The sequence below is a fragment of the Podarcis melisellensis genome, assembly GCF_964234715.1.
Source record: "Podarcis melisellensis genome assembly, chromosome: 10".
Classification (NCBI taxonomy): domain Eukaryota; kingdom Metazoa; phylum Chordata; class Lepidosauria; order Squamata; family Lacertidae; genus Podarcis; species Podarcis melisellensis.
The window spans coordinates 57,913,845-57,926,434 of NC_138542.1; the positions used below are offsets into that span (position 1 = coordinate 57,913,845).

General features: G+C 41.6%; 1 protein-coding gene across 1 annotated transcript in view; it reads left to right on the forward strand.

Annotated features, from left to right (window-relative positions):
- The window catches only part of WNK1 (WNK lysine deficient protein kinase 1), a 104,526-nt gene that overhangs the window by 67,786 nt on the left and 24,150 nt on the right, over positions 1-12,590 (forward strand). Inside the window, 10 exon segments of the mRNA XM_081926651.1 lie at positions 1,551-1,628; positions 3,477-3,620; positions 4,617-5,090; positions 6,371-6,646; positions 7,309-7,409; positions 8,820-8,982; positions 10,146-10,262; positions 11,205-11,351; positions 11,669-11,726; positions 11,888-12,025. Coding sequence (XP_081782777.1) covers positions 1,551-1,628; positions 3,477-3,620; positions 4,617-5,090; positions 6,371-6,646; positions 7,309-7,409; positions 8,820-8,982; positions 10,146-10,262; positions 11,205-11,351; positions 11,669-11,726; positions 11,888-12,025 — 1,696 coding nt within the window.

Below are 12,590 nucleotides of genomic sequence, written 5' to 3' on the forward strand. Positions count from 1 at the left end.
ATACATTATGCTAAGCCATGGCTTGTTTAGCCAAAGCTAAACAAGGTTTGCTTGAATATCAAATCCCTCCAGAGCAGACCACAAGGTGAAGCTATAGTGGTGGTTGACTTACAAACGGTGGCTTGTTTTCTTCTAGAGTTTGACATATCTAAATCCATCAGTCTTGCCTCACTTGTAAACTGTTGCCTTCAGCCCTCGATTGTCAATATGAGGACAATAAGCTGACTTTCTTTACAGGTTTCATGAGATAATGTATGTCCAGTGTTTTAGTAAAGCACCATGCAAGTATTTAGTGTCTTGGAATTAAATGTTTTTTTCTGAAAACAAAACCTCACTTTTTACTGATGGCAGCATTTCAGTAACCGTAACAGTAGTGAAACTAGTGATGTGAGGGTTTTATTCCTTTACTCACTTTATATTGGTGACTTGTAACTTGTTGCTTTTTCTGGGTCCTAGTAGTCTTTTTTAGGAACAGTAGTCACATTTTTGGTGGGGGGACGAACAGTTTTTATTACTGAGACACGGGAATGCTGTATTTACAAGTTCCTTTGTGGATTTCCTTGGAGAAATCAGCAGAAGTTGAGAAATGTTTCTGTGGTGAAACTTGAACATAAACAGGCTAAATAGATTCCACAGAAGCACTTAATTCAGATCCAAGCCTTACAGGATGAACCTCACAAGCTAAGTGAATAGTATTTTCTCCCACCTCTCAAAATAAGCCCACAGCTCTGTCCCATGTTTCCACCATACTACCAGCGTATATAGAGCATGCTTGTTTGACAACAATCTGACACCATACGTTTCTATAGGTTTGACTTGGCTAAATGAACTCCTCGGCTACCTTTTTTCTTTCAAATTCTTTGTGTAATTGTCCAAATATTGTATACCTTATTCAACCTTGTCACTGCAACATTGCAAGCTTTAGCTCTGATTTTTCCACTTTGTACATACCATTTTTCCATTATATACTGAGATAAAGCCCAGAATGTGGTATACATTTCAGTATGCTGCAAATGTATTTTTCAAAAATGATCATTGCCATTCCAGTTTGGGTTGTTGGCTTTTCTTTTCTTTACATCCATTCATGATTATTGTGCCTTGCTTACTTATTAAAATTGGAAGTTATTAGCTGGAAATCAAAATTCCAGGACAAGTCTTAGTTATGATGCTTATTAAGATGAATTAATACTGGCCTAGATTACATATTGTTTGTAAATGCAGATGTTTCATGGAGCTAAACCAAACTACGGCTCATTGTTTCCTCTTGTGCTAGCGTAGCCTGATGCAGATCTTTGACAAACTGCAGGAGGATGAGTTTTGCATTGTAGAAATGCATCATGCAGAACTTAGACTTGCAACTTGTATTAGATGCTACAAAAATAATGCATTGTAAAACAATGCATTGCAATGACAGTACTTTGTTTGAAGCGTCCGTATTGAATGCTGTTCTAATTCATTGGGGATGTTTAACTACAGGCCAGTGTTGTTCAGGTGCTTATTTTCAGTATAGAAGTTGGCAAAGAATCTGATTCTCTGTCTTTTTCCTTTAGGTGCAGATGAAAGGGCAGCCAACCTCAAATGCTTCATCAGTTGGCACATCATCCCAGCTAATGCAGCCAAGTCAACAGGTAATGATGAGCAACTGTTTTTCAAATATTTCTGTAGGTTGAGGATATTCAGTGCAGTTATTTTTTTGTAGTGCTTTCAGTGTTTGACTCGGTAGCAGGTTGGACTACTCTATGGCTCTCCAGTTGATGCTGGACTCCAGCTCCCATCACCATGAGCAAATACAGGCAATGGTCAGAGAAGATGGGGGTTGTAGTTCAACAACATCTAGAGGACAAGAAGTCAGCTACCTTGTTTCTAGGTAGGAAAGGTGGGTCATGGTTAAGTTAACATATACTAAAGTGAATTTTGTACATTTTTTTCTGATTCCTTTGAGGATTTGCTGTGGAATTTGTTTAAGATTTGTATTTTTAAAATTTTACTTTTCTGCTTACAAGTTATAGGTGATTATCATTCCTTTGACTTAGCTTGATTTATTCTGTATGTTTGCTCCAGAAATGTGCCCAAAATAATATTTGGTGAAAGTTTGTTAATGTGTTGAAAATAATTAACTGTAGAAATCAGTCCCATTTAACAGTTAGCTTTCATCTTGCATGAGACAATTTCATGTGGTGTTCCTATGTAACATTTCTCAAAAAGCTTTGCTCTGCATGCTAACTTTTCTAGTATTAGTATTTGGCAAGGTATAGATAGAATGTTCCTGGTTCCAGTGAACTATGATTTCAAAGAGTAAAAACAAGCAGTGAACTTGAGCTATATCTCCTCTAAGCTCTGAGGGCCTTCTAGCTGCTCCCTTATTGCGAGAAGTGAGGTCTTCTTGGTAGTGGCACCCATCCTGTGGAACTTCCTCCCGTCAGATATCAAAGGGATAAATAATTATACAACCTTCCGTAGACACCTGAAGGCAGCCCTGTATCAGGAAACTTTTATTGTGTGGTGTTCCATTGTGTTTCTGTATATTCTGTTGGAAGCCACCAAGAGTCCAGAGTAGCTGGGGCAAGCCAGTTAGATGGGCAGGGTACATTATTATTATTATTATTATTATTATTATTAATAATTCTTCCTATGTCTGGCTTCAGAACACACTGTTTACTGTGTTATTTGAACTGGGAAATGGTGTTTCAAGATCTCCCTATGAACTTAGATTGCAAGATATGTTTGGTTTGGGTTTCCACAAGGCCTTAAATTACAGTTTTCTGGTTTGAGCTCCCTAATTTTTTAAGCCAAGTTCCAATGAAAGGCTGAACTTCACCTTTGTCTGAGTGCCAGTTGTTGATTCCCCTCCCACCATGTACATGCTTGTATAGTGTCACCTCCCCGCCCCTGACCTTGAAGTAAAGGTAAAGGGACCCCTGACCATTAGGTCCAGTCGTGGCCAACTCTGGGGTTGTGGTGCTCATCTCGCTTTATTGGCTGAGGTAGCTGGCGTACAGCTTCCGGGTCATGTGGCCAGCATGACTAAGTCGCTTTTGGTGAACCAGAGTAGCACACGGAAATGCCGTTTACCTTCTCACCGGAGCGGTACTTATTTATCTATTTGCACTTGATGTGCTTTCAAACTGCTAGGTTGGCAGGAGCAGGGACCGTGCAACGGGAGCTCACAGGGATTCAAACCGCCGACCTTCTGATCAGCAAGTCCTAGGCTCTGTGGTTTAACCCACAGCAGCACCCACGTCCCTTGACCTTTAAGTAGGCTGTGCTTATTTTCAGTTGTTTCTCAGGAAGTTTGTGCTAACTCTACTTCAGTACTGTTGAACATCTTAAAACAAAATATTATCATTAGAATACACACATACACAGCAGGAATTCAGATATACCCAAGAGAAGATCAACTGCTGCAAAATATTTCCGGATAAAAGGTGTTTTTGTCCAGTGTAAATAATCTGCCGTTGTTTTTTCTTCTATGACAGAGCACCCAGCCTTCAGCCTCTTCACAACAAACTGGGCAATACCAACTTCAGCAGCCTTCAGTTTCCAGTGGAGCTGCTCCATCGCAGCCAGTTACACAGCAAGCACAAATAATGTCTGTGCCTCAGGTAGCAGCTGGGACACAGGTAAACTACAACTTGCTAGCTCCTGGAAGGCTTCTGTCTGGACTACCTGAATTGTTTGCAGCTAAGCCCCCTTCATTTATGTGACAAAACAGGGTATATATATATCTATACCTAGTTGGAAATGTGTTGTCTGGAAGAGTACAATGAAAGTATTAGGATAAGGAAAATCAGTGTATTAAATGGGAAGACTTGACCCATCAACTTTTGTCATGGTCTAAAATGCAATGCCTGATTTTGAAAAAGTTAGAAAACCTGTGTGTTGTTTGAGAGTGCATGTGTGTGTGTGCATAGTTTTTGGGGTTTTTTAATCAGTGTAGGAGGTCAGTGGCTCAGTATCCCAACACTGAGTGCTCTTCAAGATGAGTCTCCTTTTTTCTCCACATTTCCCTCCTTCACTCTTTGCCCTAGAGGCTTTTGGCTGACTCCAGATTGGTCCTGTAGATGTATATACTTTTGAATCCCAGAATACTAAAATTTTGTGGCAATTTTGCTTAAGTTTCCTGAAAAATTTCCTGTTGCATTTCTCGCTCTGCTTTTTGGCACTAACAAGAGTATCTCTATATGTTGGTCGAGTGGCTTTTAATTCCCCCTGACCTCAGGCTCCTACACCCATATGAGGGGTTATTAGAGGTGTGTTCTATATAAACTGATGCCATGCTATAATAATAATATATTATTATTATTACTACTACTACTACTACTACTATTATTATTATTATTATTATTACTACCCCACCCATCTGGCTGGGTGTCTTGACCTTGTTTCTCCATCCTGAAATTCTCCTTCGATAACAAGGATAATTTCTCCAAAATGTTAAAGATAGGCATCAAAAAAGGCCACCCAAAACTCCCAGCCACTCTGTCAAATATATTCCTTCCCTGCTCCTGTTAAGTGTGGTGTAAACATTTCTCCCCTTTTCTTGGACTAATGCAATTAAAAGCTTGCTTCCTGCAACCTTTCTCCTTAAAGGTCTATCTTTTTCTTTACCTCCCCAGCTTCCTGTTTCCCAGCCAGTGCCGATCATCCAAGGTGAAACACAGTTACCTATGGCAGTGCCTTCCCTTCCTCAGCCTTCAGTTGCCCCTGTCATGCCCATTGGCTCTCATTTTCTCCCTATGGGCCCGCCCTTACAGACTCCCCTTCATCCACAGTTCTCAGTTTCTCAGATGCCCATAGCAACACCTCATGTGTCAGTGGCTCAGCCTGGTTTCCCAACTCTACCCATCTCCATGGCATCTGGTGTTAGCCAGCCATTGCTCACTTTGGCCACATCTGCTGCAGCAGCTGCTATTCCTGTGGGTTCAACTGTTGTCCCTAGCCAGCTTCCAACTCTTCTGCAGCCCGTGGCGCAGCTGTCCGGCCAGGTTCTCCCACAGCTTCTACAGCCATCTGTTCAGCCCATGGGATTGCCAGCCACACTTGGACAAACTGCTGAAGTACCACTTCCACCTACAGATGCTGTGTACCAGGTATTGTGGCAGTCAAGAAAGAGTCCCTCTCTTCTGCTCCTCTGGTGCTTTAGACACTGCTAAGATGTCCTGAAAAGTTACTTGCAGTCTTTGGAAGGAGAGGCCAAATGGTTTTTCAGTATACAAGGGAAAGTCCTGATTTCAAACCAAATTTGATTAGTAATGGTATTTTGTTTTTGCATTGGTAGTTTTACTGAGGAATGAATCGTAGAATTATAGAATTGGAAGGCACCCTGAGGCTCACCTAGTCCAACCCCCTGCAATGCAGGAACATGCAGGTGTCCCATATGGGGCTTGAACCTGCAACCTTGGTATTATCAATACCACACTCTAACCAACTGAGCTGGAAGAGTAATGTTGACTGACATGCAAATGAGTGTCAGATCACTGAAGGGCCACAGTTTCCCCACTCAAATACCAGTGCAGGGTGGGGAGCCTGTAGCTCTCCTGAAGTTGTTGGACTACATCAGCCCCAGCCAGCAGGGCCAATGAGGTATGGGAGTTGCATCTGGAAGCTACAGGTTCTCTATTCCACTACTACCTTATGTTTGGGTGTGATGAGGACATCTAGCAAATCAGGTGTTTCATCTCAGTTAATAGATTCAAGCTATGAAATTGCCAGGCTGCAGTGATAATTTGCTGGAGTGCTGGCCAGGCAGTTTTGACTGTCAGCTGGAGCACAGCATAAAAAGCTTAACAAGACTTAAATTGTGAAAGATGCGGAAGCACCATGATATACACATGGCAAGCAAACAAATTTCCCATGCTCCAATTTTAGGGAAACATATTGAACTTGTCTTCAGTAGACAGCACAACAAAAATAAATAACAAGTGAAACCTCTCTTTTTGTCTCTGGAAAGAGACTGGCAAGCAGGCATTAGAAGAGATGGAGCCCTGTTGCTCTGACTTGACTGGGGCCTGGTCATCTGACAGCTTCTTTGCAGACCTGGTAACTTGATGGAGCATTTATAGTTAACAGGACGGGGAGGACCTTTTTAGTACACAGGTTGCTTTAAGGTCCCTTTAGTTGTGTGGTGCACTGCTGTTCCAGAGTGCATGATGGCTTGGGATTTAACATTGACCCCAAGGCAAGTAGGCTTTGTTCCTTTTTAAAATAAGTTACCCTGTAAGTTGTGCAACAAATCTAAGGAGTTCATGGCAGGAGGGAGTTAAAAATCCTATGCAGCTTGCCTTGCTTTCCCTCCCTTCCTATCTGTTTCATACTGTTTCCCCCTGAATTACCCTAAATTACAATAACTTGGCTTCCTCATTTATCGCAGGGCTTCCCACCTCGGCTACCAGCACAATATACTGGAGACTCAAACATTGCTTCTTCTGTGGCCTCTGCTTGCCTCCCTTCTGCAGTACTATCCCCTCCCTTACCCACAGATGTACTGGCTCAGCCAGGCTATCTTGCCGCAATGGTACAGCCTTATGTGGAGCAGAATGTTTTAGTTTCTTTGGGCAGTCTAGGCGGACAGGTTCAAGTGCCACAGCCTGCTTCCTGTTTAGCACAGCAGGTCTCATCTTCAGCTTCCCAGCAGACAGCAGTAGAGGTAAATGGACTATGCATGTTGCTGTGTGTGTGCATTCTAAAAAACTGAGTTTCAGGGCATGAATTTTGAATTCACTTCCATTTGGGGTAGCAAGCTGAAAAATCATATGCTAATCGTCAAAATGAATTTCTCTTACAGCAGAATGTGATGCCAATGTGGAGACCTTGTTGCCCCTGGCTATGCTGTTGGGAAGTGAGTGGGCCTCCCAAGATGCAAAACACTTGCTAGCACTTCTCTTCTGGCTAGTAATGCCAATCATTGTATTGAAGACATGCTATACTCAACAGTCACTGGAAAAAAATCTCTCCTCAAACGTGTTCCCTGCAGCCTTGCTGTAGCTGGGGGAGATTTGAATGGACTTTGCACTCTGCATTGGCTTCTCTGTTGCACATTCTGCTAGTAAGATTTCTGGTTGCATGGCAAGCTGTAGTGCCACCATCATGTAGTGAGTAAAATGGTTGACTATCACCAGGCAACTTGTTTCAAATTTGCACGAAAACCTCAATTGGGGTTAAAAATTTGAAATGTTTAGATGCTTTAAGATGTTCTAGAGAGAACAGTGTGCTTTTCAGCTTCTAGTTACCTAGATGGATGGACTGTGATGGGGCTGGAAAAAGAGCTCTTTAACAAGATGCATGAAGGGAATGCTTTATTTTTTGCAGAGTACTTCTGGAGTTACTCAAACAGCACCTGCAGAGACTCAACCACCAGTGCAGCAGCAGCAGCCTTCGCAATCAACCCCATTGGTTTCCTCAATAGATAGGTAAATAGTAAATTATTGCATTTCAACTTGGATAGTTATCATTACAGACATGGTTCTTCTGTTAATCTGTTTCTGATTTGGGTGGACTCTTAGCATGTGAACTCTTAACATCTGCCCTTGACATCTAAGCTGGGGCATGGAATTTGTTTGACTCCAGTTCCATCATCCCTGACAATCAGCCATGCTGACTGAGGCTGATGAGACCTCTGGAGGGTCACAGGTTACCCATCTCTAATTGTAGCTGATTACTCCTTTCCTGAATTACAGCAAGGCTGCTCAGACACTAGTTGTACCAGGCTCATAATGTCCTAACTTAACTATACCTTACCCGTTGCAGCACCCTATTAAAAATGGCCTGTGTCTTTCCTGTGAGTGACTCAAAAGGCGACTCTTTCTTAAAGCATGTAGCATAGTGATTCCCAAACTTTCCCCCCTACAGAAAATTGGTGAGGGTCTTGGTGAACTACTTAATTATTTTTATGCTTGTTATAGAAATTGTAATGTGCTGCGGTAGATGCTGTATGTTTTTTAAAAATTGCATTTAATTGCTTCTTGTACTTCTTATATATTGTACAGTCATATCTTGGGTTACAGACGCTTCAGGTTGCGCATTTTCAGGTTACGGACGCGCCGAAACCCGGTAGTACTGGAACGGGCTGCTTCTGGGTTTCGGCGCTTGTGCATGTGCAAAAGCGCTAAATTGTGCTTTGCACATGCGCAGAAGCTCAAAAACACAACCGCACCTGCGCAGACGCGGTGCTGTGAGTTGCAGACGTGCCTCCCACACAGATCACGTTCGCAACCCGAGCACCCACTGTACGTTATTGTAAGGCAGCCCTCCATTTTTGCAGGGTTATGTTCTGAGTTACTGCACACATCCCTTGCGGGTTTGGCTCGATGCACATGTGTGCAGTTGCACATATATTGAATGTGTGTAAAGGGGGGGGGGTTGCATGTATTACAATTTGAAGTCTGTGGAATTAAAACTATAATATAAAATATAATATAAGAAATAAAAGAAGCAATGAACATACAAGTAATAATCAATACATTATGAATGTTTAAGGCAATGAAAAGTACTGTTTCCCCGTTCAACCACAAATCCACAAACATGCTGTGGATCACCTGAATGAAGGCCACAGACTACTAGTGGTCCACAAGCCACAGTTTGGAAACTCCTGATGAAATATACAAGAGAGGCATTTAATGACTAATTAAAAAACACATTTGAGCCTCATTTCACTAGTGCAGATTTAATCATCTTTATCAGCATGTAGTGGTAGGATTTTCTAAAGAGCATTTTACTTACATTCCTTGATTTGCTGAGAGTGATACTCAGCATGGAAAGGAAGTGGGGGAGGGATTACAGGTAAAAAATGGCTGATTTTTTCCCTACTTGTTTTTCTGTAGTGCACATTCAGATGTTGCTTCAGGCTTAAGTGACTGCAATGAAAGTGTTCCAGCATCTAGTGGTAGACATGAAGGGAGGACTACGAAACGGCATTATCGGAAGTCAGTGCGCAGCCGCTCTCGGCATGAGAAGACTACACGTCCCAAACTGAGAATTCTTAATGTGAGTTTCTTTTGGTGATACTGCACTGTATAGTGCTGAATTATGGTTTAGTGTTACATCTGAATCAGTCCACTGTGTTTTAAAACCTCTGTTTTAGTGCATAGTTTATTAGACTCTTAAAAACTCTGTTTATTAGAGTACGCAAAAATCTTGGCCTTAAGTGCTCTCCCCTCCCATTGTCCTGCATGCAAGGGGAGGAGATTAGAAATGTTGCTTATTAGTTAACAGCAAACTATGATTTGCTCAAACCAGCATTATAAAGTATAGTTTGATCCAGGTTTGTAGGTAAGCTTTGGTTTGCTATTGAGTAGAATCTAAAGCTTCGTATCTCACTTTGCATGCAGAGGAAGGGGAGGAGGGAGTGTATGAGCCCCTCTTCATAACAACAAACCAATGTTTCTCATTATATCTGAATTCAGTCACTGTTCTAACCTCTTGACAAATTGTTCTCCTGTGCTGCTTTTTTGTCCTAAATTCTTACATTGGGTTATACTATTGTGTTTCTCTGTGTTTGTTTGTTTTGCTTAAGATGGCATATATTGAGTTGTGCATATATTGAGTTGTGCTTCCACCGTATTTTAAGATTGTGTATGTATGACTGTGAGGGGAGACGGGGGGGAGAGAATGGCTTTATTCACACAGCGCTAAGCCATGGTTCATTTAACAAACTATGAGCTGGCACATAGACAATCAAACTGTTGCTTGTTTTCCCCAAGTTCACCTCCTTCCAGCTGCTCTCATACCTTTCTAGCTTGGTGAGCTTCTGGGGTGGAGAGGCCAGACAAATCATGGTCAAGGAAGGTGGTTAGTTCACACATAACACAAAGCCATATTTAAAAGAAACTGGCACTAAATGTACCATGAGTATACTACTCGCCTGTGTTTAATAAACCATGGCTTCATGTTATGTGTGAACCAGACAACTCTGTCCCCTTGTAATATATGGAATTTCACTTTTATGGGAGAAGACTGAATTCAACCCCCCATGCCCCTGAATGCCATGTTCAGTCCGTTTATGGCTGTGGGGAAAATCCCTGGTGGTTCTTGATAATTTCATCTGTGTATTTTCCTGCCTCTCTATATTGCTCCCAGCCCATCTACAGCTATCATTCTCTTCCATTGTGTTTACTTCTCATATTGAATAACAGAATTATCTGTTCCAGGTTTCAAATAAAGGAGACCGTGTTGTGGAATGCCAGTTAGAAACGCACAATAGAAAAATGGTTACTTTCAAATTTGACTTGGACGGTGACAATCCAGAAGAAATAGCCTCTATCATGGTAAGCAGTTCAGATGGAAGCTTAATTCTGTATTCAAATATTAGCTTCAGTACCTAATATTTAATTACTACTGAATTTGCTTTCTCCAAGCGCTTGTTTTTAGCACAGTTCTTGTTGTAATTTGTCTGCTGAGTTTGCCACAGTTTGCTGGTTAATGAATGTCTGAAGTTGCTGTGTGTAGGCTAGTACTTGCTTAAATCAAACAGTTGAAGACATGAATCAACTTCTTTCTCAGAACTATCATTTCTTCAAGCAAACAATTGTCCAACTGTTCTGCACTCAAGGGCCATGATCCGGAAGCAGCAACTGGCTAGCCCAAAAGCAGAATGCATATTTTTATTTTGGGGGAAAATCAGACCTCTAATATTTGTTTCCATAACTACTGTAATGTTTGGGAAATGATATACAAAGTATTTAGTCTGTCAAGTAACATAATGGAAGGCCCCCAGTAAACTCCATGATTACTGAGAATATAGCTGTTCATCCTCTGTTTAGATTGGTTATCCCTCCCTCTTGTTATCACTGCAAGAGATGCAGTCACGTTTGCAGAAGACAGAAAGCAGCAGATTTGGCGAGTGTCTCTGTGACCAAAGCTGGGCATAGTTGAGTTCACTATCTCACCAGTTTATTTTTTTATTTCATAAAATGTTTACATCGCTTAATTGGAGAGAGAGAGAGAGAGAGAGAGAGAGAGAGAGAGAGAGAGAGAGAGAGAGAGATGCCTCAAAGTGATTTACAAAAAGTGTTCAAACTAGTACAGTACTTGTAGATTGGAAGGCTAGTTTTCCTTTTTAGGATAGGAGAGAAAAGGGCAGCATCTGTAACTGCCATAGTGCTGCATAGTTTTCTGTTTGGTGCGTCCGCCTGAACTGCTGCTGTTACTTGCTCAGGTGAGTGGAAGGTGACATGTCTGTACTTACCACAATTCAAAATTTCATGCAGGTGCAAAATGAATTCATCTTGGCAATGGAGAGAGATTCATTTGTAGAGCAGGTGCGTGACATCATAGAAAAGGCAGATGAAATGCTCAGCGAGGATGCAAGTGGGGAACCAGAAGGTGACCAGAGCATGGACAGTATGCATAACCAGGTAAGGGTTTATCTTACTGCCTGCACTCATGCCTTCTGCCACAAGGTCTATGCGTCTTTCTACTGCTCTTTCTTCCAACAAGCAGTCTTGGCAAAAGTTATCTATCACTTGAGCTAAAGTCTTAATGATAAAGAAATTATGAAAGCCATGAAATGACTCCTCCTTGGCCATGTAAGTGGAAGGGAGTTCACAAGCCCCAGAGGAGGTTTACCTAGAACTAAACCAGAATTTACCATTTCACCCAGACATGGCCATCAGTGTATTTAGTGGTCGAATGCTGGGATTATGCAGAAAAATAATCATTTCATTTGTTGCAGAAATTGGATGGAGACTTCAAACAGCCAGATCCTGTGTCTTCTATGCCACAAAGAATAGGTAAGGGCTATTGAATTCTCTTAACAATCTTCTATTGCTGGTTTGTATTCTAGGTGTAGTATAAGACAGTCATGGCATGATTCAGGACCGTGTGGTAGATTGTACATAGCTCAGTAGGAAATTGCACAACTGTAATTCTACATTTTTCTCTGTTACTTTAGGTGTTCCTCCTAACTCATTGACTCAGGTTGTCCATTCTGCTGGAAGACGGTTTATTGTCAGCCCTGTACCCGAAAGTAGGTTACGAGAACAGAGATTTTTCACTTCTATCCCATCAGAAAGTGAGCTGCTTGATATAGGTGAGTTAATCACCATTCCCAACACAGCCTGCTCTTACCACTAACAGAATGTGTGGATTTCAAGGAAACAGTTTTACAGGGCTGTATCAATAATGAATTTATTATTTCTTTCTAAAGGCATGTCTCTCTCCATGTGTACCTACCTGTCTGTTGGGTTCTTCTTCAGAGGCCATTCTCAGTGTCTCCAGCCAAATGAACTGCAACTGGCGGTTATGGGGGAGAGAATGTCCTTGCTTGGTGTCAGCTCCAGGCAAATGCATTTTTTTAAAAAATCAAAACATCCAGGTGGTTTCATTTACTGAAGCTTTAACATGTTTTTATTTCATCTGACTCTTTTGTATTTTTTATGTTGGAATTTTGAATGGTTTTATTGTTTATTGTGAGCTGCATTAAGAACTTTATTGTAGGGTGGCTTGCAAATATTGTAAATCAAAGATGGGGAACCATTGACCTTCCAGATGTTGTTAGATACCAGCTCCCATCAGCCCCAGCTAACAGAGCCAAGGATGATGGGAGTTGTAGATCAGCTGCACCTGAAGGGCTGCAGTTTCCCTATCTTTGTGGT